The sequence below is a fragment of the Capra hircus genome, chromosome 11 (assembly GCF_001704415.2).
Source record: "Capra hircus breed San Clemente chromosome 11, ASM170441v1, whole genome shotgun sequence".
Lineage (NCBI taxonomy): Eukaryota > Metazoa > Chordata > Mammalia > Artiodactyla > Bovidae > Capra > Capra hircus.
In genome coordinates this window covers 26046526-26061074 of record NC_030818.1, presented here as the reverse complement: position 1 = coordinate 26061074, position 14549 = coordinate 26046526, and the positions used below count along the sequence as shown (strand labels likewise).

At 33.9% G+C, this 14549-nt stretch overlaps 1 protein-coding gene across 1 annotated transcript in view; it reads left to right on the top strand.

The window, feature by feature from the left end:
• Window positions 1-14549, top strand: part of LRPPRC (leucine rich pentatricopeptide repeat containing) — a 99060-nt gene that overhangs the window by 10375 nt on the left and 74136 nt on the right. Inside the window, exons 3-11 of the mRNA XM_018055178.1 lie at window positions 551-673; window positions 4265-4386; window positions 4493-4551; window positions 5230-5316; window positions 6008-6134; window positions 6669-6813; window positions 7128-7273; window positions 7542-7647; window positions 7729-7836. Of these exons, the coding sequence (XP_017910667.1) occupies window positions 551-673; window positions 4265-4386; window positions 4493-4551; window positions 5230-5316; window positions 6008-6134; window positions 6669-6813; window positions 7128-7273; window positions 7542-7647; window positions 7729-7836 (1023 nt within the window). The remainder of the gene's footprint in view (window positions 1-550; window positions 674-4264; window positions 4387-4492; window positions 4552-5229; window positions 5317-6007; window positions 6135-6668; window positions 6814-7127; window positions 7274-7541; window positions 7648-7728; window positions 7837-14549) is intronic.

Below are 14549 nucleotides of genomic sequence, written 5' to 3'. Positions count from 1 at the left end.
ACCCGCATCCCTTCTAGCCCTAGACCACCGCTAGTGTACTTTCTTAAAGATTTGCTTATTCTGGATACTTTATATGAACAGAATCTTGGCAGTAAGTGGTTTATTTTTGTTTTGAAACCAGCTTTTAGGGACATGCGGCTTAAGGGAGAAGGAAGTTAGTGTTTGTAAGGGATTGTAAACCTGAATTGAATATTCATGGATTTTAATTGGGCTGCTTTGTACTATTTGCGTAAAATACTGAGAACCATAGCCTTTCAGTTGTAAGAAGTAGTGCATATAAATTAGCTCTTTTGTATTCATGTACTCTGTAATCTTGCAGATTGTATAGATCTCTAACCTTATCCCTAAGAAAGCAGACCAATTTTTAAAACTTTTACTGACATTTTAAATACCTGATGATTGAGATAGGATTTTTCTGATTTATTAGGACCCTTTTAGTATTACCTTTAGTGAGGCAGGAAATTTTTAAGTATTTACAGATTTCAGTTTAGGTTTATCTATATGATACTGGGTACTGTGTTAAATATTAACCATTAACCTGTTTTCATAGGTAGCCCAGGTGGTAATCAAGCCTTGCTTCTACTGCGCAGCTGTGGGTCTCTCTTGCCTGAACTAAAGCTCTCTGAGAGAACAGAATTTGCTCATAAGATATGGGATGAACTTCAGAAATTGGGTATGATTGTTTGAATATATGATATGTATAAAGGGTGTGGATTTTTTTTCTTGTAGTAAAAAAGAATTTCTTTGCATAAATGTCATTCAGTTTTATCGAAGGGTTTACTTGATTCATATTTTTTGTGTGTGATATGACTTATTTGGTGAGTTACAGTGACATCTAGGGGCATTAAGAATAAAGTAATTTTTCCTAACAAGTACTACTTTACAGGTAAGTTAAAAAGAACAAAATAGAAAGACATTTGGTCTTTCAAAGTTACAAATGCACATACTGTTTGCCCAAGTAGTTCTGTTTGTTAAAATTATTGACATATCAAGCATTTCAGTGTTTTAATATGTCTTATTTTTAGAAAATGTCTTTTGAGGTATACTTGGTTTACAAATTGTTTTAACTTCAGGTATACAACATAGACCATTTGTTAGAATTTAGATAGATATACTCACATGTGCAAAAGGATAGTCTTCATTGTAGCTTGTTTGCAATGGTGAGAATTTGGAACCAACTCTAATGTTCCTGACTAGGGGCATTGGTTAAAAAAATTAGAGTGTCCATAAAATGGAATATGGTGCACCGTAAAAAAAAAAAATGGAGTTCTTCATATACTAATGTGGGGTGTTTTCCAAAATATAGTTAAAAATTAAGATGCAGAAACAGGGTGTATAGTTGGCTACTATTCTGAAGAAAAATATTTACATGTGTCTGTGCATATAATAAAATATTTCTGGAAGGGTAGTATACACTAGCTATAATTTTTACTCTACTTTTTTCTTTTTAAACGATAGTTGATTACTCTGGCTTCCCACGTGGCTCAGTGGTAAAGAATCCGCCTGGCAATGTAGGAGACATGGATTCGATCCCTGGGTGGGGATCCCCTGGAGGAGGAAATGGCAACCTACTCCAGTATTCTTGCCTGGGAATTCCAGTATCTTTTTATGCTTTTTCAGTTTGGGACTGTGAACATAGTACCTATTCAAAAAATAAAATAGTGTAAAAGATAATTTGATAAAATTCAATGTTCATTCCTGATTTAAGAAAATCTTCACACACTATATATGTCTGTATGTCAGTCACATAATTTAAAGATGCATGTTGAGCTAGAAGTATTTGTGAGAATGGGTTATATTCTTGAATAGAAAAGAGCCCTTAAACCGTAGTCATGACATTTAATACTTGAATAGAAAGACATGTAGTGTTGTCTAATTTAACTTTTCACAAATACTTTTCCTCTACACTGTGTATCCTTTGTGAGAGTAAAATTCATAGTATCTTTTTCTCTTTGCCAGTAGACCAGTGCTTTGAACTGACTATACTTGTTAAATAGTTGTTGAATTAACATTGTTAGAAACCTGGTAGTTGCAACTGTGACTTGTTCGCAGACTTTTAAAGCTGTACGAGATTTTTTTTTTGCCTTGTCACACAGCATGTGGCATCTTAGTTCCTCGACCAGGGGTAGAGCCTGCCAGGGATAGAGCTTACGCCTGTTGCCTTGGAGTACGGCATCTTAACCACTGCATCACCAGGGAAGTCCCAAGCTATAAGAGACTTTTTAAGCTTAGATAACATGTCCAAAGTTACAAAATGAGCTGTGAAAGAGCTGAGACTGGAACTGAATTTTCTAGAGTAAAGGGGATTCTGGAGGAAACACTGGAAATGATAGGCTCTCATTTCAATGCCACATGTTAAATTTTTTTAAAATAGAATTACTTCTGGTGTATTCTTGGCCCCATTCTGTTAATCTGTCTCCTTAAGTTTTTTTGTTCAAGTTGTTTCATCTCTTTTAGAGTGTTCTTTGTTTCTTACTCTTGAAAGCAGTCCATTTTTCAAGCTTTAATTTAAATCCCTCCAATCTGGAGTTTTACTTGAAGTCCCAATTTGTGTCTCATCGGTTGCCTGCATTAGAGTTGTCAATTTGTCTTTTTATATTAATAAATACTCTTCTCTCGGCGGCTGATGGTCTTATCATATTTGAATCTTTGTCATGAACCTTCCAGTGTTTTGCATATGTTGGGTACTAAAGTAATAATAATTGAAATTATAGAAAATGAACTTCAAAAAAATTTAAATTTTACTTCATTAAATAGTGAGACTTTAACATGGTTCAATTTTGAAAGGCTCAGTAAAGTTTATAGTGAAAGGCTTGGACCGATGTTCCCCAGGCACCCAGGTCCACTCTTGTCAGTCAGTCAAATCTTAACTCAAAAAAATTCTCTTAAAAAAAAAAAATCTCTTAAGATAATAATCACATTTTGGAAAAGGATAGATGTAATTTTTTTTTAATAAAACTATTTTTTTACAAAGGCTATTTATTTGAAACTGCAAAAAAAACTTTGCTTACTAGATCTCTGATTTAGAGACAAAGGTAGGGATAAAAACTGCTCTGCACAAAAAAGCACAAACATGTTTTTAAGTATAAGTATTAGGGCAGGTCCACATTTAATACAGTTACATAATTGATGAAGGGAACTGTATAATGCCATCTTCAAGTCTCTGTGTCTTTCTTGGATAGTAGAATGCCAAGCTAATAAACATAACTGCACATAAAAGCCCTGTGAGGTGACAGAAAAGTGTCAGACGTTTACTGTGGGCAAGCACAAGGGAGTACATGGAGCAGAAAGTAATCGTCCAGATTACACCGATGGATGAGTGAGTGCAGATCTAGCAAGAAGCCTGGCTTCTATCTAAAATAGTAACGTTTTAGAATATTCTTTTGAGTTTGACCAAAGTAAATTGATGCTAATTTGTAAAATTATTACATAATGAGATTGAACAAGAACATGATACCGTGACATTAAAAGTAATGGGCAGTACAGCCAGAGCCAAGAGATGGAATTAAAGGTACACAGGTACATGGTAAGACACATGAGGACAAGCTGTTTCATAGCTTTTTATTATTAAAGTAGGATGCTTTAGGATGTTGTCCTGCGTTTTTAGTGTTAATTTTAGACAGTTAAAGACTTTCTCAATTCACTCTATGAAAGATAACAGTATTTATTTTTTTAAAAAATTCTCTTCGAGAAATGACCCATGAAATTAACTAGACATAACAGTAAATATGGGAATAGCATTTTTAATGAAATTCACAGAAATATTTTTGTCATCTGCAGAACTATGTTATTTTGACAGAAATAAAAAAATGAAACCTAGTAGAATTATGTTAACCTTTATCTTGACCATAAAATCTTCCTGAAAAACCACAGTAGATGTCAGTTACCTGGATTTTGAGCATTGTTCTCAGCTTTTCCAACTTCCATGAGGAAATATTTTTTCTAGAGGAATATTAGAGGAAGATGCACACTAGGGGAAGCAATTTCTGACTGGAAGGGAATACTATGCTTCATGAGTAAGAGACCTTTTAATGCTTGAGTAGATGGTTGCATGTAACTGTCCATTAATTCAATAGTTACTCTTGTATACTTAGTTTGCTCTGTTCTGATAGGATTTCTACATAGATGAGTCTAAATATGGGGTAAAATTCTAAAATTCTGAATTGATCATTTTATCCTTGTTACATTTAAGTGCACATATTTCAGTTGTGATAAAGGGTATGACTTTACTCTTCTAAAAATTTTATGTAAATTTCACTTGTAGGAACTGTGTATGATGTAAGTCACTATAATGCTTTGCTCAAAGTCTACCTTCAAAATGACCATAAATTTTCGCCAACTGACTTCTTGGCAAGAATGGAAAAAGGAAACATTCAACCAAATAGAGTAAGTAGTTGCTATTACAGGTGTGTTTATTGGTCATATCAACTTTTGTTTTTAACCAAGAAAAAAAAATTATTAAAAAGTATTTACTGGCCCATTTCTTTGACAGGTGACATACCAAAGGTTGATTGCTGCTTATTGTAATATGGGAGATATTGAAGGTGCCAGGTATGTAGTTTTATAAATGTATGTTTAAGCAAACAAATATGTAAGTCTTGTAGACCTAGAATATAGTCACTTAAAAAAAATTTTTTTACTTAGTAAGAAAATTGTTTCAGAAGGATTTTATCCTAGCGAATTTGGTCATATGACTTAGATAAAATACTAAATTGTGTCAAAGGGGAAGGATAATTGAAAATTATTATTTTAATTAAAAGTATAATTTATTGGAGCAGAAGTTTAAAATTGTTGGGTTAAAAGCTGGTTTTACTTTTTTTGTTCATTAAATTGCTGTTTCCAAAAACAAATGTTGGTAACCATTTACATTGTATTCATTTATAAAACTGATAATACTCCCTTTATTTCACAAATGTTTTATATAAAATCAGTTGTGACATTGTTCATGTATAGTTTATTCCTACTTTTAGATGGAGGGTTTAGGAAATAAGGAATAAATTGAAATGTGCAATCTCATTTTTAATGAAATGAGTCTGGTTAAACTTTATGCTTTTTGAAGGTTAATTAGTAGTACAGAAATCAGATTTTTAAAATTTACCCTTTGTCTTTAACCAGTGTGCTTGAAAACTATTGATACAACTTCCGGGAATGGGATTTTTGTATCCACATAATGTAAAAAGTGTTTTTCATGTATTTCCAAGAAGTATTTTTACTTCTCTTTTCTTGCAGCACGATTCTTGGGTTCATGAAAACTAAGGATCTTCCAGTCACAGAAGCAGTTTTCAGTGCTCTTGTCACAGGGCATGCAAGATCTGGGTAATGCTCAACCTAGGGATTTCCTCTCAAGTGAGGTTTAATTTATAGGAAGCTATCGTAGAAAATTCTTAAAACTATGTTTAACTCGCAAAAATCTCTTTTGAGTCTATGTGGTAGAATATGCACATCTTAATATAAGTTATTCTTAAATTATCTTAAATTTTGCATCTCACTTGTTCTTTTAATTAAATTTTTATTTGAAGGTTTTCAGTTTTAAAAACTGAACTTGATCCAAAGTAACTGACTTTGTAAAGTTTATTAACTGTTTTGCTAGTGCCCTAGAAAATATTTTTATTTTTGAAGAATATTTTACTAAATGTTATTCTTTCCTAAAAAGATAAATTTGAGTCATAACATACCCAGTGGAAGAGGGCACATTATTTAATGTCTGTAATTATTGTATAATTTGGTTTCTTTTTTGGAAAAGTTACCTATAAAAATTTGAGATGTTAAGGATCCTTATTATTTTGGAAACCTATTACTAGTTTAATATGTATTTTTAATACATGTTAATACATATACATTTTTATAATATATATCTAATATGTATTTTTCCTTTTCTGATGTTACACTTCTAAATGTTTGTACTTAAGAATTTTTAATAAGTAGAGGAAATATATTCTAGATTAAATGGTACAACATTTGGCAGTATTATAGTAATCTGTTTTGTTTTCTTTGAATTAATGTACAGAGATATGGAGAATGCAGAAAATATTCTCACAGTAATGAAAGAGGCTGGAATTGAGCCTGGTCCAGACACATACCTAGCACTGTTGAATGCATATGCCGAGAAGGGTGATATTGACCATGTTAAACAGGTGTGACTTACATAAATAAACATACTTTTAAATCATTTGTATAAACTCTTCAATTTTGTGCAATATGGAAAAGTGTAGTATATATCTGTTTTTAATGATATCTCTTATAGACAGTCTTGAAGGAGAATTCTTACTGTAGTTCAGTACTTTGCTGCTGATGTAACAATTATTGCTGAAACAGAATATTTTCTGTTTTACAAAAGAAGTCTTACACCTTGAGATGGTGTGTGTCCTCAGTCTCTCAGTCGTTTCTGACTCTTTGTAACCCCATGGACTGTAGCCTGATAGGCTCCTCTGTCCATGGGATTTTCCAGGCAAGAATACTAGAGCGAGTTGCCATTTCCTACTCTAGGGGATCTTCCTGACCCAGGGATTAAACCCATGCCTCTTTGAGTCTCCTGCATTGGCAGGCAGGTTCTTTACCACTGTACCATATATATAAATTTTAAAAATCTTGGCATTTTAATTTATTTAGATTTAATTTAAAAAATTTTGCATCTCACTTGTTCTTTTAATTTCTGGACCTTCCTTTAGACCCTGGAGAAAGTGGAGAAGTCTGATCTTTACCTTATGGATCGTGATTTATTGCAAATTATCTTGAGCTTCAGTAAAGCTGGGTATCCTCAATATGTCCCAGAAATTTTGGAAAAAATTACATATGAAAGAAGATATATTCCAGGTAGTTTTAAAGTTTTTATTTTCATAATTTTTCTAAAAATAAAACTATTTTTACATGATGGAATGGACATTCTCTAGCAATAGGGTATTGTGGTAGATGAACATAGGATTCTTTTAAAGCTTTAATAAACTGAAAAAATTGAGTTAATGAACACATGGGAATATTTTGATTTGGAAGTATTTGTTATTTAGGCAGATAAATCCTTTTTTGGTATTTACAGTTCATAAGTTCGTCTTTGATGTTGATATCAATGGGAAAACAGTAGCAGATTTTGTTTAAATCAGTAACAAAAGATATCTTTGTTTTCTTTCCAGATACAATGAACCTCATTTTGCTTTTAGTCACTGAAAAATTGGAAGATACGGCCTTGCAGATTTTATTAGCATGTCCTATATCAAGGGAAAGCAGTCAGAATGACTTTGGCAGTTTCTTTTTACGACATTGTGTGACTATGAATACGGTATTCAAATAGTCCATTTTTACTTTGTAGACAGTGTAATCGGCAGTGAAATAAGATTGTTTAAAATAGAAGAACATATTATGAGACTAGATCAACTATTAATATAAATATTAAGAAAGCTTTGTTTTTGGGTTGGGAAAGTTTTGGGCAGAAAGAGGATGAGGGGTTCCCATTTTTCTTTTGTCTCAAAAGCAGTAGACTATTTGCAGAGGGTCAAATGGTAGGATATTTGCAGATTGAACTGATGTGTAGTGCCTTTCTTTTCTAGCCTGCAGAGAAGCTGAAAGACTACTGTAAGAAGTTAAAGGAAGCCCAGCTGCACACATCGCCTTTGCAGTTCACACTCCAGTGTGCTTTAGTGGCTCAAAAACTCGGTACTATATTCTCATAATTAGAACTCACATAAGTAAGTTTTGCTGAGGTAGCTTTGATATATTTTATGGTATCTCTTTCAGATTTGGCAAAAGTTCTGATGAAGGCTTTGAAGGAAGAAGGTTTTCCTATTAGAACTCATTATTTTTGGCCGTTGCTAGTTGGACATCAAAAGGAGAAAAATGTTCAAGGTTTGGTTTTACCTTTTACAGATACAGTGGTTCAGGTGTTTCTGTACCCATTTAATTGAATTATTTGAGGAAATATACTTACTAAACCTTATGAGGAAATAGAATTGGTTTAAGTCGTGGTAAAGTATTAGGTAAAAGCCTAAAAGACAAACATAATGGATTTCTTTGATCTTAATTTCATTTCTTATTTCATCTCTAATCTTGATATTCAAACTTGTGATTGTGGCTTTAAATAGTTCATCATTTTTAAGTTCTTCAAAAAACTCTTTAGTTCTTGATTTTACATACATAGAGTGTTTGAAATTAGTTTATCTAACCTTATTAAAGTCAAAGTTAATGTACCGTACAACCAGACCATTTTCTTTCTGGACCAGTCTGTTTTTCCTTTACTGAGCTGTTACAATAATAGGAAAGGCAAGAGAACTTTTATTGCAAAATAAGTGCTCATGGCCTGACAGCCTACTGATTGAAGGACAGAAATGTTCATTCTTTCAGGTTCTTAAGTACGTTTAAGCATTTAGCATACTTTTCCCCGTACACATGGGATGTCTATAGGATATGAATAAGAATTGAACAAATATTAAATTTTAGAGTACAGTATCTAATTCCTTGGTTTGCATTATTGGTAATTCAGAAAGAGTAGTCTCATAAAAAGATGCTTTTAGCAGAAGTACTTCCCCCTTGGGGAAACAAAAAATGGTCTTTTTCATTTTATCTTGCTGTATAATGTGCTTTAGAATGAGATGCAGGGTTGTTAGTGTGACATTGGGTGACAAACAAAGTGCACAAACAACCAAAAAGTGCTTTTAGCGACTTTCATATTGCAATTTTGTTTTAAATATATAGCTGTCTTCTGGTTTAAAGGAAATAGTGAAACAAGTATTCCCTAATTGTTTCTGGCTCTAAAAGTATCTAAATCCTTTTTAGAAAAATCTTTGGGAAAACAATATGTTAGTTGATTAACTCTTTGCGTATCCTCCAGTTCTGAAAGCTCCAAGAGGTAACCTTTAACCTAGTATTTTTGAACCACAGAAAATCTACATCATTCCGTGAAAATCCTTGGGCATATGAGTATTGTCCACTGTACACAGATATGAAAATAGTTTGAGTACTCCCACTGAAACCTTTGTTTGTTCATCAGGTCAATTTTTTTTTCTCAACCTATCAGAGTATCTAGACTTGAATTGTTTACCACATTTTAGTACTTAGTAAACATGAAAGAATTCAGATAATTTCTTTCCGTAATTGTATCTCAGACTAGTAGAAAAGTGGACTCTTATCTCCTGGCCCTCTTTTCTTAGACTCTTAGGATCAAAGGTACCTTTTTGAAAGTTCACATTGTATTAATGAAGGAACTGCGAGCCCAGAGAGAGTCAGTGGAAGGTCTTAGATTCTACATGCAGTTGTCAGTAGTGCTTGGATTAGAACACACTTTCTGTCCTCCTGTTTTAAATACTCATTGTTAATACCTTAACAACTCCATATGCAGACATTGATAAATATACTGTATTTGTTTTCTAAAAATTCTTAGCTATTGGTTAAAAATTAGGTATTGATTTTTGAATTAAGGACATTTTAAAAAAGTGGTACCAAGTTATTTTAATCAATGAAGATTTTTAACTGGAAAAATAGGAAAACTGAGGAAGTTAGCCTGAGAGTACAAGAGATTGTCAGCTGGTTTATAGTTTTTAAAAACTCATTTCTCCCTTGCAAGTAATCCTGAAAATAAAGTATGTATTCTACAGACTTTTCTTCATGTAACAGGTCAATGACTGTGTATATTTTATATAGTTTCGTTCAATTCAGTCGCTCAGTCGGGTCCAACTGCAGCATGCCAGGCTTCCCAGTCCATCACCGACTCCCAGATCTTGCTCAAACTCATGTCCATCAAGTTGGTGATGCCATCCAACCGTCTCAGCCTCCATTGTCCCCTTCTCCTCCTGCCCTTAATCTTTCCCAACATCAGGGTCTTTCTAGTGAGTCAGTTCTTTGCATCAGTTGGCCAAAGTATTGGAGCTTTAGTTCCTGCAATGAATATTCAGGACTGACTTCTTTTTAGGATTGACTAGTTTGATCTCCTTGCAGTCCAAGGGACTCTAAAGAGTCTTCTGCAGCACCACAGTTGAAAAGCATCAATTCTCCAGCACCCTGTAAGATAAAGAAGTAACATTCTTACTAGTGCAGTGACTTTATCTTTTGGGGAATGTCATATGTAAACTGGTAGAAATAAAACAGAAGACAGTAATGGCTACAGAGATGGAGGATGTAGAGGAGTATTTTTCATGAGGAGAAAATAAAACTATTTAGGAAATCAAAGAAAGGTATTCAGAGCTCAGATCAGACTGAACCAAGTTTTCAACTGTAGCATGATCAAATGTTTATTGAATAGAATTCTTCTGGCTGCAGATTTGGCCATCACCAAGCCCTAAAAAAGATTCTTACAATGACTTCCTCATGGCTTATCTTGCTGGTGTTTCTCTGTGGCGCAAATGGAAAAATCCTCTTGGAATTTTAGTGGACTGGCCGGAGTGAGAGGAAATAGTGCAGAATGATGAGGATCTACATGCCTTGGTATATGTTTAGAAACCTGAAAATAAGAATATAAAGGAGGTAAAATATGAAAGGAAAGGCTGGTATGAAAGCTTAAATACCAGTTGAGTAAAATGGTTGAGTAGGAGGTACTTTTTATTTTTTTTAGTAATATGTTTTTTATTGTAAATCTAAACAAACAAATGGAAATGCATCTATGTCTGGTTTCATTGGAAGCAATTTACCTTTTTCCCCCAAATGGCTTACAATAAGTTTTTTTTTTTTAATTTGAACAAAATCTGTACTTTAGTTAACAATACTGTATCACACATTAATTTCCTGGTTTTTTTTAATTTTTTAAAAAACATAGTATTTTCTCTATATTCTCAGAATTGGATTAGAAGCTTCAAGCCTTGTTCAGTTTTTTTGGTTTTAAAGATCACTAAGGTAATAAATTTTCTAGACTTTTAGCAGTAATACTTGATGCCAAAATACATGGAACTATATCAAAGTTTTGAGTGAATATAAATTAGAAATCTGGCTTTCTATTCATACTAACTCAAACAAGTAGAATAAAAAAGAATCCTTATTTTAGGTGGTACTTTTTAAAAAATAAATTCCCTCCTTGTAAAGTGAGTTCTCTGGGTAGAGTCTAAAATCATGTGGCGTAAACAGCCCTAGTCAGTGGGATTGGTTCAGAAAACCCATGTATCTTTCCCAGTAATTTGTAGTACTTTAATTCCTTTAAAACTTTTGAATGGTGACTTCCCTTTCGCTTTATAAACTATATTGTGCTTACATTTGAAATGCTGTCACTAGATCGTTTAGATTTTCTAAGTTCACAGAGGCTTGGGAACCTTGTTTATCTAAGTGAATATATGAATATTTTTTAAAAATGTGGATTGTATTTTTAAGGAAGATATATGTAGGTATGTCAGATCAGTCACCTTTCTTCTTATTGAGAAGTGTTTGCATCTTCCTGTCCGACTATAGTTACTGAAGTGAATATCCTTGACTGAACTCATCTGAGCAATGATGGGAATCCAGGTTTTCACAAAACTGCTTTAGTTTCAGTTGGAAAGATGCATAAGTTAAAAATGGTACCAATGCAGCTCATCTAAACAGGCAGAGTGCACTCGTCCTGACCTGAAAAGCATTATTAGAAGATTGAAGAATTAAGAGGTTAAAATATATTAGAGGCATTGATGATGAGAAGTGTTTGTGTAGGACTCTTCTTTCTGTAGTCAGTTTGTTGACCTGTTTGCAAGAAAATAAAATAGTTATGCTATTAGAGTATTTTAAGACAGCTAAAAAAATTTTAGTTGTTGTTACTATTAACATTTGTTTAGTGATTTTAGGGTTTCACACAGATTTTAGTTTTAGTGACCACCCTGAGAAGTAAATATGGAGCTTTATTATCATTCCTAAGGACTTGATCTTAGGTCCTTCTGATTGGAGGGGAAAGTGTAGGTTTTTCCATTTTTGTAGTGTTTCAAGCACCTCCCTGCAGTTAGGAAACAGTGTTTCTATTTTAGGACATGCCTTTGACCTTGAAGAAAATGCTTACTTTAACATTTTTGTTAAAATAAAGATTATTGGACTTCTGGAGGCATTTCCAACTTTATTTAAGTAGAGAAATCTATACTCTTCCCCTGAGTAGGCTGAGATGAAAGCCTTCTTAATATAGAACTTTATTTACTGATCAACTGAGTTGCAATACTGGGATTCTTTTTATTCAGTCTGTTTTTTCAGTTGTCCTCCATCTTCCTGTAGGCCTAGACCACAAGAATTTGTTCCATACCTGTGGGTAATATTTGCAGTTTTGATACTTTGCTTCCATCCATTTAATAGGCATGGACTTTTACAGGTCAGAAAATTGTTCCGTTTATTGAGTGCCTTGATGTATTGCCTTTCTTATTACATGGATGGTGGGTAGAAGGATCAAGTCAAATGTTACATGTTAAATTGTTGTTATGTGTTAAAATGTCTAGAAGGCACAGTTTGGGTATATTGCCATTTCTAGTGTGTAACCTAAGAAATTATGGCCCAGTAAAGTGGAGTTTTTCTGAATGTTGAGCTTTAGGCCAACTTTCTCACTCTCCTCTTTCACTTTCATCAAGAGGCTTTTTAGTTCCTCTTCACTTTCTGCCATAAGGGTGGTATCATCTGCATATCTGAGGTTTTTGATATTTCTCTTGGCACTCTTGATTCCAGCTTGTGCTTCTTCCAGCCCAGCGTTTCTCATGAGGTACTCTTCATATAAGTTAAATAAGTAAGGTGACAATATACAGCTTTGACATACTCCTTTTCCTATTTGAAACCACTCTGTTGTTCCATGTCCAGTTCTAACTGTTGCTTCCTGACGTGCATATAGGTTTCTCAAGAGGCAGGTCAGATGGTCTGGTATTCCCATCTCTTTCAGAATTTTCCACAGTTTATTGTGATCCACACAGTCAAAGGCTTTGGCATAGTCAATAAAGAAGAAATAGAAAACTAAGATCATGGCATCTGGTCCCATCACTTCATGGGAAATAGATGGGGAAACAGTGGAAACAGTGTCAGACTTTATTTTTGGGGGCTCCAAAATCACTGCAGATGGTGATTGCAGCCATGAAATTAAAAGATGCTTACTCCTTGGAAGGAAAGTTATGACCAACCTAGATAGCATGTTCAAAAGCAGAGACATTACTTTGCTGACAAAGGTCTGTCTAGTCAAGGCTATGGTTTTTTCAGTGGTCATATATGGATGTGAGAGTTGAACTGTGAAGAAAGCTGAGCACTGAAGAATTGATGCTTTTGAACTGTGGTGTTGGAGAAGACTCTTGAGAGTCCCTTGGACTGCAAGGAGATCCAACCAGTCCATCCTAAAGGAGATCAGTCCTGGGTATTCATTGGAAGGACTGATGCTGAAGCTGAAACTCTAATACTTTGGCCACCTCATGCAAAGAGTAGACTCATTGGAAAAGACCTGATGCTGGGAGGGATTGGGGGCAGGAGGAGAAGGGGACAACAGAGGATGAGATGGCTGGATGGCATCACCGATTCGATGGACATGAGTTTGGGTAAACTTTGGGAGTTGGTGATGGACAGGGAGGCCTGGTGTGCTGCAGTTCATGGGGTCGCAAAGAGTCGGACACGACTAAGCGACTGAAGTGAACTGAAAGTGGAGTTACTCACATTTACTCTGCCATTAAGTGCCAGAACCAGAGTTGAAAGCTAAGTCTCTTTAAACTGCAAACCTTGCTTTTGTTTTGTCACTTCACTGTAATGTCGTACCTGAAATTTAGAAATTTATTTTAACCGTGGTCATGAAAGCAATCATTACTAGCCAGAAGATACATTGAGGACATCAGATTAGCACAGGTCTATTACTAGTAATTGAAAAGCAGCTATGTACTATGCCAAGTGCTTAGTAATTTTTGCGTATGAAGAAGAGCCCAGTGTGACTTGCCATTTTTATGATAGATATAAAGGTTATTAGTACAATTCTCAGGGAGTTGTTGGAGGAATAGCTTCAGATTTTTCTTGCAGTTATTGTTTAGGCTTGTGTGTGCTGTATGGACCAACTCGACATGCATGTTCTCTTCATATGTAAGCACATGCTTTGTCTTTTGGGGTTTTTTCCCTGTGTTATTTTTATATCTTGAAAAATAGATCTAATTAACTGAGGTTTTGAAAATACTGGGTAATTTTAAATATAATGAACTGTTTAAATTAAAAAGGTTTTGATCCATAATCTGAATTTTATCTAAAAAATGTGCAATGTTCATAATGTAGTCAGACTTCTGACTTGCAATTCTGTATTCAGTGAGAATTTATAGTCAAGTTTTTGTACTAGACTCTATTACATAAGGAACTTAAAGAAATATAGCTTTTATGTAGATAATACCATAGATCAAAAACGGAATTTTTTTTAGGGGAAGTTTTAATAATGTGAAAGTAATGAAGCTAAAGAAGTAAATTCTAAAGAGAAAAACAAATGAGGTCTTTCTTAAACGATTGCTTCTGTCAAAGTAGGTAGCACCTGAGTAGTTTGACAATATTCTAGAACCAATTGGTCTAATTTAAAAAAATCAGTTTGTACTATTTGAAGCTAACCATAGCTTTTGAAAACATGAACTGTCCTTTTGAGAAGTTAATAAAAATGTTTTTATGAATGGGGGAAATGAAAGAATGAACAATTT